Genomic DNA, 13,156 nt, shown 5'->3' with positions numbered 1-13,156 from the left:
AAGCTCTGTGATGTTGAAATGCTATTGTGATTAATGACTATAATATCAGAGTTGATAGTAAAACTTTTCTTTATTTTTTTTTTAAGACACTTTAACATAGGGCAGTGACTCAGGGTCATCATCATAATCACGCTATGGAATTGCAGAGTTAACAGAGACAGTTACTTGATATAAGGGTGGCTTGCGTGATTTTTCTATAATAGTGCCTGGGATGTGTGGTATATTAACAATTATATTTCAACTGAGAAGGAAATGTTTGTACCATACAGTGGCACTCTTGAGTGCTGCATTGACATTAAACACTCTTGTAGTCTTTGATAATTCTGTGTCTAAAGCAGCAGGGTTTTTCTTAAAGCATTGTAAAGCTGGTAGTAACAGGCTGTTTCATAACGTGTACCTTTCTTTCTGATTCCTGAAGTTGCTCAGTATGCAGCTCATCTGATCCTAACAAGTCTGAATATACTGCCTGAGTCTAGTGTTTTGTTTCTCTTCTCTCTTCCTCTTTTTCAAGTGCTGGTAGCAACCCACTAATGACTGGCACATTGGGCTCAGGCCACTGTGACTCACGTGCAGAAAATAGGTGAAAATACACATTTATGGAATAAACTAGTAGCACTTGTGAATTTACTGAGAGGCCTAAGAGACTCTGGACTTTGAGGCCCATAAAGGAGAGGTGGTGGTGCTTTTCCCTTGATACAAGGTCACGGAACCAGTCTTTTCATTCCTTCCATCTTCTTCTCCCAGGAACTGCAGCAGACATTAGCTGTCCCTCAGAAGTCTTAGAGTAGGGGCTTCCCTGGTGGTCCAGTGGTTAGGACTCTGCGCTCCCAATGCAGGGGACATGGGTTCGATCCCTGGTTGGGGAATTAGGATCCTGCATTCTGCATGGCAAAAAGAAAGAGAGAAAGGGAGGGAGGGAGAAGAAAAGGTCTTAGAATAGCCTGGGTCATTTTTCAATATTGGCTTAAAGCATATTATTGCCCCCAAACCAGTCCTAAGTAAATCTTGAGTGTGTAGGCTATGTCTCTAGAATAACGGATTAATCCATTTTTTGTTCACTTTGATTTCTTTGACCATGTATGTGATATGTGAGATTGCTTGTTACGCTACTCAAATGTAATTATTTTTTCTTTCACAGGATGAATATTCCATCTTTCCTCAGACATACTCCATAGATATTAATGGTTATATTCTTGTGTATTCTGTTACATCAATCAAAAGGTAAGGCCCACTTCTGCTTGCTTGAGTTTATTTGCTGTGCTTAGATGGCATTAATCCTTCTAAGAGATTATGCTGGAATTGGCAGTAGTAACAACTAGACTTTAATGGTTTTTAGTGGTTGTCTTGTGGAGCAAACAGGTTGTTAAGGGCAAAAAAAATTATCCCATTAGGTGTTCTCTTACACTGATGGAGTAAAAAAACTCTGTTATTTCTTACCTCAGGCTGCCTAGCTAGATAGTGACTGAACATGATCTGAGCTTTTCTGCTGATTGCAATGGGAAATGCATTAATTGATTTACTTTTTGTGTGTTTTCACCGTATTAGTGTGGAGCATGGGCTGATTGCTAGGGCCCTCTCGCTAAGCAACATTCCGCAGATGTTTATTCAGAGATTAAATCAGCCCCGTTGTAGACTTTGCCATTTAACTGTCTCACCTGTTCCACTTCGAATATTCTCAGTAAGGGCTGCTGAGTGTTGAGTACACGCACATGTGAAAAAGTGGTAGGAAAAAATAAAGGCATTCCTTGTGTTCGGTTTACTTTATATTAAAGTGGTGAGTCTATGACATTTTCCATTCTTCCCACTATAAATATTACATAACAAACGTTTTAAAACATCACCACTAAAATGGATGTCTGATTTTATGCTTTTTGTTTTATAGCTTTGAAGTGATCAAAGTTATCCATGGCAAACTGTTGGATATGGTGGGGAAAGTACAGTAAGTAGTAATAGTTTATCTCTTTTGTTAGATACTCATAATAGTATCTTCTGAACAATCAAATCGGGCACTGACTAGGGTACTTTGGCTTTTTTTTCCCTTGTATTAATAGGATACCTATTATGTTGGTTGGGAATAAGAAAGACCTACATATGGAAAGGTATGTAGCTTCTAAATACTGATTTATAAAGTCAAGTCTAAGACGATTTAGTCACTGAAGTTTCATTTTTAATTATTCTTATAGCAAGAATATTTTTAGCTGTAGCATATCTGTGTTTCTGTGTTCAGAAATGTGGTAGTGACTGTGCATCACAGAAGCAAAACTGCAGTAAAAATCTCAACCTGTCTTGGAAAATGTTTCCTCTTAAAAAGCGCAAACACTGTAGAAAATTATCTTTAGATTCTTTTACGTTTTTGCATAAAGCAGACTCTAAAAAGACAATGGTAGCAGTCATTTATTCAACAAATAGTTTTTTGAGTACCGGGCTTAGGATTAGAGCAGTGAACAGGGGAGGAGCCTGACGCCTAGAGGAAGAGGCTCACTGGCTGAATTAACGCCTGCAGGACTGCACGGAGGGCCCTTTCAGGATTGCACCATCTTTGGGTGCTTATAGCCGAGCTCGCTTCAAAATAATCAATTGTTGCAGATGCTGGAGTGTTGGCGTCCTGTTCTCCGAACTGTAAGAACTTGCTGGAGCAGGGGTAGCCACCCCATAAGGCAATGTCTGCTCTGTTCCCCAGCTCAGGGGTAACAGAAATGCTTCTCTGCATTACGTACTGGATGAGAATGTTGAGCTGAGCATGCTTCTGCTTCATAAGGAAAAAAACTGATTAAAGTGGAGCCTGTCTCATAAATCAATTATAGATGTTTTGTATAATAAAGAGCAAAGTACTTTAATTAGAATTTTCTTTTTCCATTAGGGTGATCAGTTATGAAGAAGGGAAAGCGTTAGCAGAATCTTGGAACGCAGCTTTTTTGGAATCTTCTGCTAAAGAAAATCAGGTACGTGTTTTTTAAACTTCATTTTGCCCTGCATCCCATCATTCATGGGCGTATGTTCCTCTCAGTCAGCATCTCACCACCATCTTCATCACTCCTGTTCAGTCTTCATCCTTCCACCATTTCTAATACCCATCTTTGGGTTGCTTTAGGACGATACTATTGATGTTTTAATTCAGTCAGTATTCTACTTAAAATGGGACCTAGAATATTTGTAGGATAAATAGAAATTAATAGTAAAGGCAATACTTCCTTTGAGAACATATAGTCTTATTTTTGTTTCATACTAAAGACTGGTACAGAAATAAATCCAGGCATAGAAAAGAAACAAGAATGATCTCATCACTTTGGCAATAATTTTGTACCCTTACCTCCCCCCTTTTTCTGTTGGGTGGAACTGAGTTAGATGCATGTGTTGTTTTAACACAGAAACTGTTAAGAACCATTTTACAAACATTTTTCCCAATTTCAGCCCTGCAGATGTTCCTTTAAAAGGCATATCCGAGGAAGGATGTCACTTCTATTTCAGAAGGCTTCCCGTATCTCCTTTTCCCTTTTCCTCTGTGGCATTAATTTAGACCAAGAACGTCCAAGCTTGTCTCCTGCTTCCATGAGTTCTCACCAGTGTATTTCTGTTTGCTGCCATTCACCTTCTGAAGCTACAAATCAGATGATGTCACCCTCAACTAAAACTGCCAATGGGTTGCCCATCGTCTGTAGAGCAAACCCCAAGGCCCTAAGCATGATGTTGAGTGCAGTGTGTGATTCGAACTTTTCCGGTTCCTTCTTTCACTGTATCCCTGTACTTTTCAGTCGCACCAAATTCCTCCCACTTAATTAAATACAAGGGGTACTTCCAGATGCCTCCCCTTTACTCTCATTCTTCTCTGACTTGAAATATCCTTTCTCTAATTAACTACATACTTAAAGTATTTTCAACATGTGCTCTTGTTTGATCTTCCAATAAGATTAATTGGCTTTCATTTCTGTGAGGAAACTATAGTTCAGCGAGGGTGGGTGGCTTGATGTGGTTGAGGACAGTCAGCTGTTCTTCCCCAGCTCCGCCACCTTTCACCACTAAGACTCCAGTCCTCAGGGCTCTACCTAAATTCCACTTTCTCCTGGACCCCTGCATGATACGTCCAGCTAAAATTAATAGTAGCTTCTTCTGTCTTATCCCCTTTAATTCATTCTGAGATTCAAGGCCGTATCACTGGCCTTCATTTTCTCCATAATGTCCGGCACAGTGGTTTTATATCTACTAGGTGCTCGGTCAACCCAGGTATCCCTTGATAGGCAAATCTGTTTGTCCCTGTGTCCGCAGGTGAGGGAAGTTAAATCTGTACAATTGATTCCCGAGTTCCAGAGAGCAAGAGATTTATCTGCATCCATTTAGTGCAGAGAGTGAGAATTCAGATAAGAAGAGCTGAGATAGTAAGAGATACCTGTACTGCTTAATTGAATTAAATCAGACATTTATTGGGTGTCTGATCTGTCCTTAAGATCATCCCGTTGAACTGTCTCATTTTAGAAGTGAGGCGTTTTAAGATCCAGAGAGGTAAATAACTTTTCTAAGGTCTATATTTCATATGGTATAAGAACTTGGACTAAATTTTAAATTTAACCCAAATTTAGTCCTCTCTCCTCTCCACCATGCTTTTCTGATGGATGGGAAGAGAGGGCATAACCAAAGTGTAATAGAGATTAGAGTGTTCCTGAGGGAGAGAGAGAGACCGTTCTGTATTAAAAAGTCTGTATGTGAACCTTAAATGGAATCTGGTTCTAAATCCCTCGTGTAAAAGACATTTTGGGTCAATTGGGGAGATTTGATTACGTTTTAGATATATTAGGGAAATGGTGTTAATTGTCTTAGGTGTAATGATGGTGTTGGGATTATGAAGAGAATATCCTTATTCTTGGAAAATGCAAACCATAGTATGTAGGGGCCAAGTTTCATAATGTCTGCAGCTTAGTTTCAGATGGGATAGATGCGGGGGATGGACAGAAGGAGAGCAAGCAGATATAGCAAAGATGTTAGCATTTGTTGAACTCAGATAGCAGGGCTCAGTGCTTATTATACAATTGTCCCCATTTTTCTGTATGCTTAAAAATTTGCATAATAAAAATTGGAAGGTGGTCAGAAGGTACAAACTTCCAGTTACATAATAAAGAAGTCCTGAGGATGTGATGTATAGCATGGCGACTATGGTTAACAATATTGTATACTTGAAAACCGCTAAGGGTAGATCTTAAAAGTTCTCATCATAAGAAAGAAAAGTTTGTAACTATGTGTGACCAGCCTTATCGTGGTGATCATTTCACAGTATATACATACATCGTCATTATGTTGTACACCTAGAACTAATACATGCTATGTGACAACTATCTCAATTTAAAATTTTTTTTGACGTGGAGGAGTGACGTTGAATGGCCCTAAGCTATCTTTGGTTCTGCTTTTGCTAACTTCGCTCCGTTGTGTTTCTCTTCGGTGAAAATCTGAGGATCCTAAAACAATTATTCTGTTTGACTTTATAATTATGTAGGCATCATCACCAGTCTCACTATTCATGTAGGTTCACGTAGCCCCTGTGCATTGTGTTACTGTTCTGTGCGTTTCTGGCCGTTGCTTTGTTATTCCTTCCAGCATCCTCAAAGGTGTAGACATCTTATGGACCCTACCTCGAATGTCATTAAGAGGGATTGCTTAGTAAGGCGTGTTGCCTCAGGTTAATTTATCTTTTGAGAGTGACCTATAATGGTATGCTTAGGGTATGTTATTAAACTACTTTTTGGTCAGAGGATGCAGGCCTTTTCTCTGTCTAGTTTATGTTATACTTTACCGTAGCTTAAGATTTTTAATATGGTTCTGGATAGATTTACTTTTTAACCTTTTAGTTTCCTTTAGAAGGTAGGATACTGCCTTTTCAGTACCCATATAAAAGATGAAATTGTTCTCAAGGCTTAAAGTTAAAATGAAAAAATTCCAACTGCTGTACTTCTTTTAAAGTTTTGATAAATTTAGTCGATTTATCTGATATTAACCAAAACTCTAAAAGAAGGCGAGGGTGCAGTACAGTGACCTCAAACATCCCAGACAAGCTAGAAGATCAGATGACCCAACTCACTGTTGTCTCGGTTACTTTAGCACCTCCATCAGATCAACAAATACCTTACTCGACGTGAAATAATCCTTAAAGGCAGAAAGATTCTTGTACCCAAGTTAGGTAAATACAGTGATGATATGCATATCCTTGGAAAGCAGCAGTCCTGACCAGTTGTCTAGACACTTCTCAGCCCTCGGTTGTGGCTCTTGTGACACTGCTCACCTTATTGTTGAGTGTGCTGAAGACAGTTGGATCCTAAGCCTAGGGAGTTTCTCCCCATCGGGTGGGGAGAAACCAAGTAATTCTAATCCCTTATGTTAAGAGGTGTGATTGATTCTAATCCACATATATACTAGAGTGCTTACTACTCTTGGTCTGTGTAGTAGGAAGAGAGAGAATTTGTGTAGTAAAGAGACATCCACGTCAATAGTCACGTGATCAGAGACCAATCTTTGTGAACCGCTCAAATTTTTTATTGATAAATTTTCAAATGTAGCTTTGTATTACTTAGCAAAAATCCAGTATTTTAAAATAAACTGTCCTCAGTGGAGTTCAGTCAGATTTGTTGATTACAAAGTGCACAGTGGTAAAAATTATCAAGTCAGTGAGAATACTGCACTTTGACTATTACTGAACTATGGGATGTGTTTGCAGTTCTGGCTTATTTTCTGTGGAGGCCTTCACAAATTGTATTTCAGCAATTTGATGGAAGAGAATGCATTTTGTCAGATCACACAGGTAATCAAGGAGAATGCTAAGATTTATCTAGAAAGCCAGATTCCAGGCACGCTCTATTTTTTTTGTAAGAGCTTGGCATGCATCTTTCCACACATTTTTCTGTGCTTTTTTTTTTTGGCTGCGTTGGGTCTTCGTTGCTGTGCACGGGCTTTCTCTAGTTGTGATGAGCGGGGACTACTCTTGGTTGCAGTGCGCGGGCTTCTCATTGCGGTGGCTTCTCTTGTTGCAGAGCACAGGCTCTAGGCATGCGGGCTTCAGTAGTTGCAGCATGCATGCTCAGTAGTTGTGGCTCGCGTGCTCTAGAGCGCAGGCTCAGTAGTTGTGGCACGTGGGCTTAGTTGCTCCGTGGCATGTGGGATCTCCCTGACCAGGGCTCAAACCCGTGTCCCCTGCATTGGCAGGTGGATTCTAAACCACTGCGCCACAAGGGAAGCCCTGTGCGCTTTTTTTAGGATGAAATAAATAACAACTTGCCTGCATAGTCGTGGGAAAGGAGGGGAATTGGTAATGCAGAAAGGAGGGTGCTTGCTGAAGTCAGTGGCCTTGATTAGACAGGAGAGGTGGGCCTGGGGCTGGCTTGGGCTCACTTAGGGGTGCCTCCTTTGTGCCAGCAGGAAAGAGGGAACCAGAGTAGATGAGCCCAGATTCAAGGGCATGGTCATTGGTGGATGGAGTATGGAGAGTTCGCTTATGAATGCTGCTTCTGTTTTCCCAGTGAAACGTAGAACCCAGTCATCAGCCGAGGGTGAGAGCAGGGAAGAGGTTTAGCGATCCCAGTGGAAGGAAGAGGCATGACCCCTTCATCCTGGGGGCTGGCTAGACCAGAGAAATGTGGTTGGGCTGCTGGGGCAGCAGGGGTCCCCTTTGGGTTCAGGGTCCTGGAGGTGTGTCCATGGGCTGTGTCCGCTGTGTGGCGCAGGCAGCGAGCAGGCAGACAGGTGGCAGGGAAGGGAGTAGGAGGCCGGTGACTGCCCTGGGGACGTCTGCGCTGGCCCGGGAGGCGAGAGAAGGAAGATGGGGGCTGGAGGGGGGGCGGCTGCTTGGTGATGACAAGATCTGGGTGCTGCCCTGCGAGGTTTTTGAAAACAGGAGCATTTTTGGATGATCACAATGACCGCATTTAAAGGACAGGGACTGACGTTCGGCCTAAGTGAGGATTTCCTGCCCTAAATGATAGTGGCTCCTCCTTGTGAAGGGCTGGTCCCTGGGGCTGAGAGGTGCAGTCGGGAGGGAGAGGAGGTCCCCGGGGGGTGTGCAAGGCCAGTGTGGCGCGAGTGGTGGCGGAGGTGGAGCCGCTGCCCCGGAGGAGGGGGGTGAGGCCGGGGGTGACTCGGGGCTCTAGGTAGCCTAGAGGAAGCAGGCTCGGAGGGCACAGGTGTCATCTCACGGCCTAAGAGCCACAGCTGAGAGTTTTTAGGAAGTGGGAGGGGAAAGGGTGTGACAGGCAGGGGGTGGGGTGCCAGGCCAGGCGAAAGAGCCCCTGCCCTGCTGTAGTCCCAGAGCGCCCGCGGGGCGGGCGAGGCGGGTGAGCCAGCAGGGGATACTCCATCCTGGAGCTCCACAGGCGCCACAGGAGGCGGAGCAGGCGGGGCTTCCTGTGACTGATGAAAGCAGGGCTCAGAAGTGTGATTTGAGGTTAGTTCTGGTGGTCCGCAGTCACCACGTGGGGGGAGGGGAGGGAGGAATCCCAGGCTCCTGCGGCCCGGGGCCGCCTCGTTGGCCTCCACACCTGGACCTCCACGTGCAGGGCAGGCCGCGGGCCTTTTCCAGTCCCGCCAGCAGCATCAGTGTTCCTCGTGGCTCCGCTGTTAACGCTAACATTGTCATCGGTTTTCTCTCTGGTTTCAGACTGCTGTTGATGTTTTTAGAAGGATAATTTTGGAGGCAGAGAAAATTGACGGGGCCGCCTCACAAGGAAAGTCCTCCTGCTTGGTGATGTGATTCTACTGCAGAACCTGAGGGCACTGGGAACCTGGCCTGCCTGAGGAGGCAACCTGCCCATTTTCCTTTAAGATAAACTCTGCTTCATTTCTCTTCTGTTAACCTGAAAGATTTCATTTGGGTCAGAGCTTCTCTCCCAACCCTTCCTTTCAGATTATGTTAAACTCTGACTCGGTCCAAATGAGTTCACTTCCATTTTCAAATTTTGAGCAATCATATTTTCAATTTATATATTGTATTTCTTAATAATATTATGACCAAGAATTTTATTGCATTAATTTTTCAGTGTAGTTTGTTGTTTAAAATAATGTAATCATCCAAATGATACATATTGTTACACTACTATTAACTAGGCTTCAATATGTCAGTGTTTATTTCGTTGTGTTAAGTGTATACTTGTAAATAAAATAGCTGCAAAGCCTAATCATTGTGCTCCTCAGTGTGGCTTCTAAAGAAGGAAACCTGTCCTCCTGAGGGCTTCCTTCCCTGCCTCCGAGGAGGCGCCAGCTTGGATTCCAGGAGCCAGTGGAGCATGTGGCCCACCAGGCGGCTGTGGGCACTTGGGGTAGAGTGCCCGAACTGGGGGGGGGGCATTCCTGTTGACTAAAGCCGAGTGACCTTGGGGGGCTCTGTGAGGGGAGTTGTTCCCCAATAATAACTGTTCTCCCCACCTTGGTTGGAATGTTTCATGCAGGTAGGGCTGCAGGCTTACTTAGAGCCTTCCGGCCACCCTCTTGCTTGTCTCTTAGCTACTTGAAGAAAAGGGGACCTAAAGATACACTTACTGTCTCTCCTTTTACTTAGCTTGGTGTCCACGGCAGACAGGATCTGACTTAGAAAATAGATTGGCCTGTCACTATCCCAAAACCTCCAGGAGTTTAAAGGATGGGGAAGATTGCCTGGTAAGTGTTCTGTGTCAGGGCTTCATGAACCTCCCTCAGACCCAGACTGCCTACCTCCCGTTCTGCCAAGAGCAGCTTTGAGGGAGAGTCGAGGATTTCAATTGCCTGGTGGCCATCACCTCGACTCTGAGAGTTCAAGTTGAGTGAAATTTTTTAAATGATGTTCCTTCCCAGTTAGAATTTCACAGCCATTTCTAACCTTTAGGGAAATGTTACTGAGTCTATGGATAAAATAGAATATTGCTTTGTAACTGATCTTTTTTTTTTTTTTTTTTTTGCCGTACGCGGGCCTCTCACTGTTGTGGCCTCTCCCGTTGTGGCCTCACAGGTTCCGGACGCACAGGCTCAGCGGCCATGGCTCACAGGGCCCAGCCGCTCCGCGGCATGTGGGATCTTCCCGGACCGGGACACGAACACACATCCTCTGCATCGGCAGGCAGATTCTCAACCACTGCGCCACCAGGGAAGCCCTGTAACTGATTTTTTAATGAAAAATTATGTTTTTAGAATATGCCATTATGGACTTCCCTGGTGGCACGGTGGTTTGAGAATCCACCTGCCAATGCAGGGGACACCGGTTCGAGCTCTGGTCCAGGAAGATCCCACATGCCGCGGAGCACCTAAGCCCGCGCGCCACAATACTGAGCCTGCGCTCTAGAGCCCGCAAGCCACAACTGCTGAGCCTGCGTGCCCACGACTACTGAAGTCCGAGCGCCTAGAGCCCGTGCTCCGCAACAAGAGAAGCCACCGCAATGAGAAGCCAGCACACTGCAACCAAGAGTAGCCCCTGGTTGCCGCAACTAGAGAAAGCCTGTGTGCAGCAACGAAGGCCCAACATGGCCAACAATTAATTAATTTTTTAAAAAAGAATGCACCATTATTTTGAATCTTTATAGTTTGTGTCTTATCATTCAAGGATGCAATTTGAGCCAGGATGAAAAAGACCTCCACCAAATACTTTTTAAATACAAATAAGTTTTAGCAATGTAGTATCATTACTCACTAACAGGGTTTATTCTTAGGCCTAATATGTGTCAGTACTCACTGGATGGAACCACATTAAATCTGGATTCAGTTCATCCAGGCAACATTTTACATCTGATAAGTTATTTCTGTGTAAATGGAATCTTGGGGCAGCCTGTTCTTGCAACTACAGTTTGACTCTCACGAAATGTCCTCTAGGCCTAGCTGCCCTGTTTGGAGGTGACGTGGATCTCTTTACATGGTGTGGCTCAGCTGTTCGTTCAGATGTTTTCTGAGCACCTGCTGTGTGCTACACACCGTTCTAAGTGCCGTGAACACAACAGAACTCTGCACCCTGTAGAACTTACGTCTGACCTTGCCCCTTGAATAGCACAGGGCAGGCAGTCCTGCTTCCCAGTGCGGTGACCCATCCACAAGATGGTTGATTGGATTATCTGATGGGCTGAGCTTGTGATGTGTTCCGAGAGTGATGTTGCTGAGGGGTGCTCTCCAGTGGTGGGGAGCACGTGACCTGGAGGTGGTGGTGGAAGGCGGTCAGCAGTACCTCTTCTGGTTTGCTTCACGTCCACCCTGTGAAGCAGGTGCTGCCCTATTTACAGTGAGGAAACTGCCTTAGAGGTGTCAGCGACAGTCATTAGCCACATTCACTGTGTCAGCGAATCTAATGATATGTTATCTGAGCCTTCTGAAGAAATTCTTAGAACTGCCAGGTTTGACTTAAATGTCGTTATTTAATAGTGTATTTCATCACTCCTAAGACCTTTCCTTACATTTTAGCATTTTCTTTTTTTTCTTTTTTTTCTGATTTGAATTTTTCTTTTAAGTTCGGATGGAAAATTAAGAACACTTCCGGAACTTCCCTGGCGGCACAGTGGTTAAGAATCCGCCAGCCAATGCAGGGCAGACGTGTTCAATCCCTGGTCCGGGAAGATCCCACATGCTGCGGAGCAGCTAAGCCCGTGCGCCACAACTACTGAGTACACGTGCCACAGCTACTGAAGGCCGCGGGCCTAGAGCCCATGCTCCACAACAAGAGAAGCCACCACGATGAGAAGCCCGTGCGCAGCAACGAAGACCCAACGCAGCCAAAAATAAATAAATAAATAAATATCCTTCTTAAAAAAAAACTATGAAAAAGAACAATTCAAAGTTCTAAGCACAAAATTCAGGTATGTCATGTGGTGGACTTGCTTCTTCAGCTGGAGGTGAACCTGGCAGCCGACGGAAAGAATCCGCACTAACAAATAGCAAACTGCACAAGGATTGTCCCCGTGAAGAAGCCGGTGACGTGGCGTTTGATTTTCCCAGCTTGGCTCCTTCCCCAAAGTTGAGGCTCTGGAGTCCTGAGTCTTCGGCATTTAACTAGTTCTTCGTTGGGGGGAGGGGCTGGGACTGTCCCGTCACATGTAAACCGATCTTTGTCATAGATCGCTTTTATAATGAGAGAGCAGCTGGGGCGCGTTGCCCCATCTTCCCCATTCTCCGTATGTTCCTTGGTGACGCAGAAGTTATCCCCACACGGGCAGGGGTAGAAGTACATCTCCGAGACCTCATCATATTGGAAGTCCTTGATCTCCACCTCATGAAACGCTGCCATCGTCACTGGGGCCAGGAGAGGTCTTGTCGCCTCCGCCATTTTAGCATTTTTCTTAGTGGGACATACAATGCAGCCTTGGATTCACTGAAGCACAGTAGGTGCGAATACAAAACTCGGCGCATATCCAAGGCTGTCTTGCAGCTCATAATACAAAGTGTAAAATCACAGGACAAATTCAGATTAATGTGATGGAATTTTGCTAAAACTAAATTGTTCACTCCCTGCCCTCTAGAGCGCCGTGTCTCCCCGCCGTGTCACTGACGGTGCTCTCGCCTGAATTGCTCATCACCTTGTCACCACGTCCAGTAGGTATTTCCTGGCCTCTGTCCTGACCCTCCAGCATTGCACGCAGTTGGTGACTTCTCTCTGAAGGTCTCTTTCCGCCTTCTGGTCTTCCTCCCAGCTCACTGTTGCTGCCTTGGCCTCCTTGGCTGTTGCCTCCTCCATTAACCTCTCGATGGGCCATTTTTCCTTCTCCCCTTCCTTGATTTCATCCTGTCACATAGCTCTCACTGCCGTGTTTCCTGAAGACCAAAATTCCTTTCTCGCACCCTGACCTCTGGGCTCCAGGCTTGTCTTCTCTTAGATGTCTCATAGGCATCTGAAGTTTATCATGCCCAAATTCTTGATTTTCCCTAAAAACGTGGTCTGCCCTGGACCCTGCTTCGGGAAATGGCACCATCATCCACTAGATACTAAAGCTAGGAGTTGGGGAGCCATCCTCTACCTCTTCCCTTGTGTCCCCTCCCAGCCAGTTCATCAACAAATCCTAAGGGCCCTGCCTTCAAAAATCTTATATTTTGCCCACTTTTCTCCATCTTCACTGCATACTAGTCTCTAACACCACACCCTCCAAATCATTTACTGCAGCCCAAGTCAACTTTTTTTTTTTTTTTGCCACACCGCATCACTTGTGGGATCTTAGTTCCCCGACCAGGGGTCAAACCTGGG

At 44.7% G+C, this 13,156-nt stretch overlaps 2 protein-coding genes across 2 annotated transcripts in view; one reads left to right on the top strand and one right to left on the bottom strand.

The window, feature by feature from the left end:
• RHEB (Ras homolog, mTORC1 binding) overlaps nt 1-9,158 on the top strand; it is a 47,264-nt gene extending 38,106 nt beyond the window's left edge. The window contains exons 4-8 of the mRNA XM_079931588.1: nt 1,139-1,221; nt 1,883-1,939; nt 2,052-2,099; nt 2,861-2,942; nt 8,630-9,158. Of these exons, the coding sequence (XP_079787714.1) occupies nt 1,139-1,221; nt 1,883-1,939; nt 2,052-2,099; nt 2,861-2,942; nt 8,630-8,722 (363 nt within the window). The 3' untranslated portion in view covers nt 8,723-9,158. The remainder of the gene's footprint in view (nt 1-1,138; nt 1,222-1,882; nt 1,940-2,051; nt 2,100-2,860; nt 2,943-8,629) is intronic.
• Nucleotides 9,159-11,377: 2,219 nt separating this feature from the next.
• Nucleotides 11,378-12,898, bottom strand: LOC307191667 (diphthamide biosynthesis protein 3-like). Its single transcript, XM_079931823.1, has one exon. It carries the CDS (start codon nt 12,242-12,244, stop codon nt 11,846-11,848), a length of 399 nt encoding a protein of 132 aa, XP_079787949.1. The 5' UTR covers nt 12,245-12,898; the 3' UTR covers nt 11,378-11,845.
• Between the last annotated feature and the right edge of the window lie 258 nt (nt 12,899-13,156).

This window comes from Stenella coeruleoalba, assembly GCF_951394435.1.
Source record: "Stenella coeruleoalba genome assembly, chromosome: 9".
Classification (NCBI taxonomy): Eukaryota; Metazoa; Chordata; class Mammalia; order Artiodactyla; family Delphinidae; genus Stenella; species Stenella coeruleoalba.
Note: the sequence above shows the minus strand (reverse complement) of the source record. Positions and strands in the feature narration are given on the sequence as shown.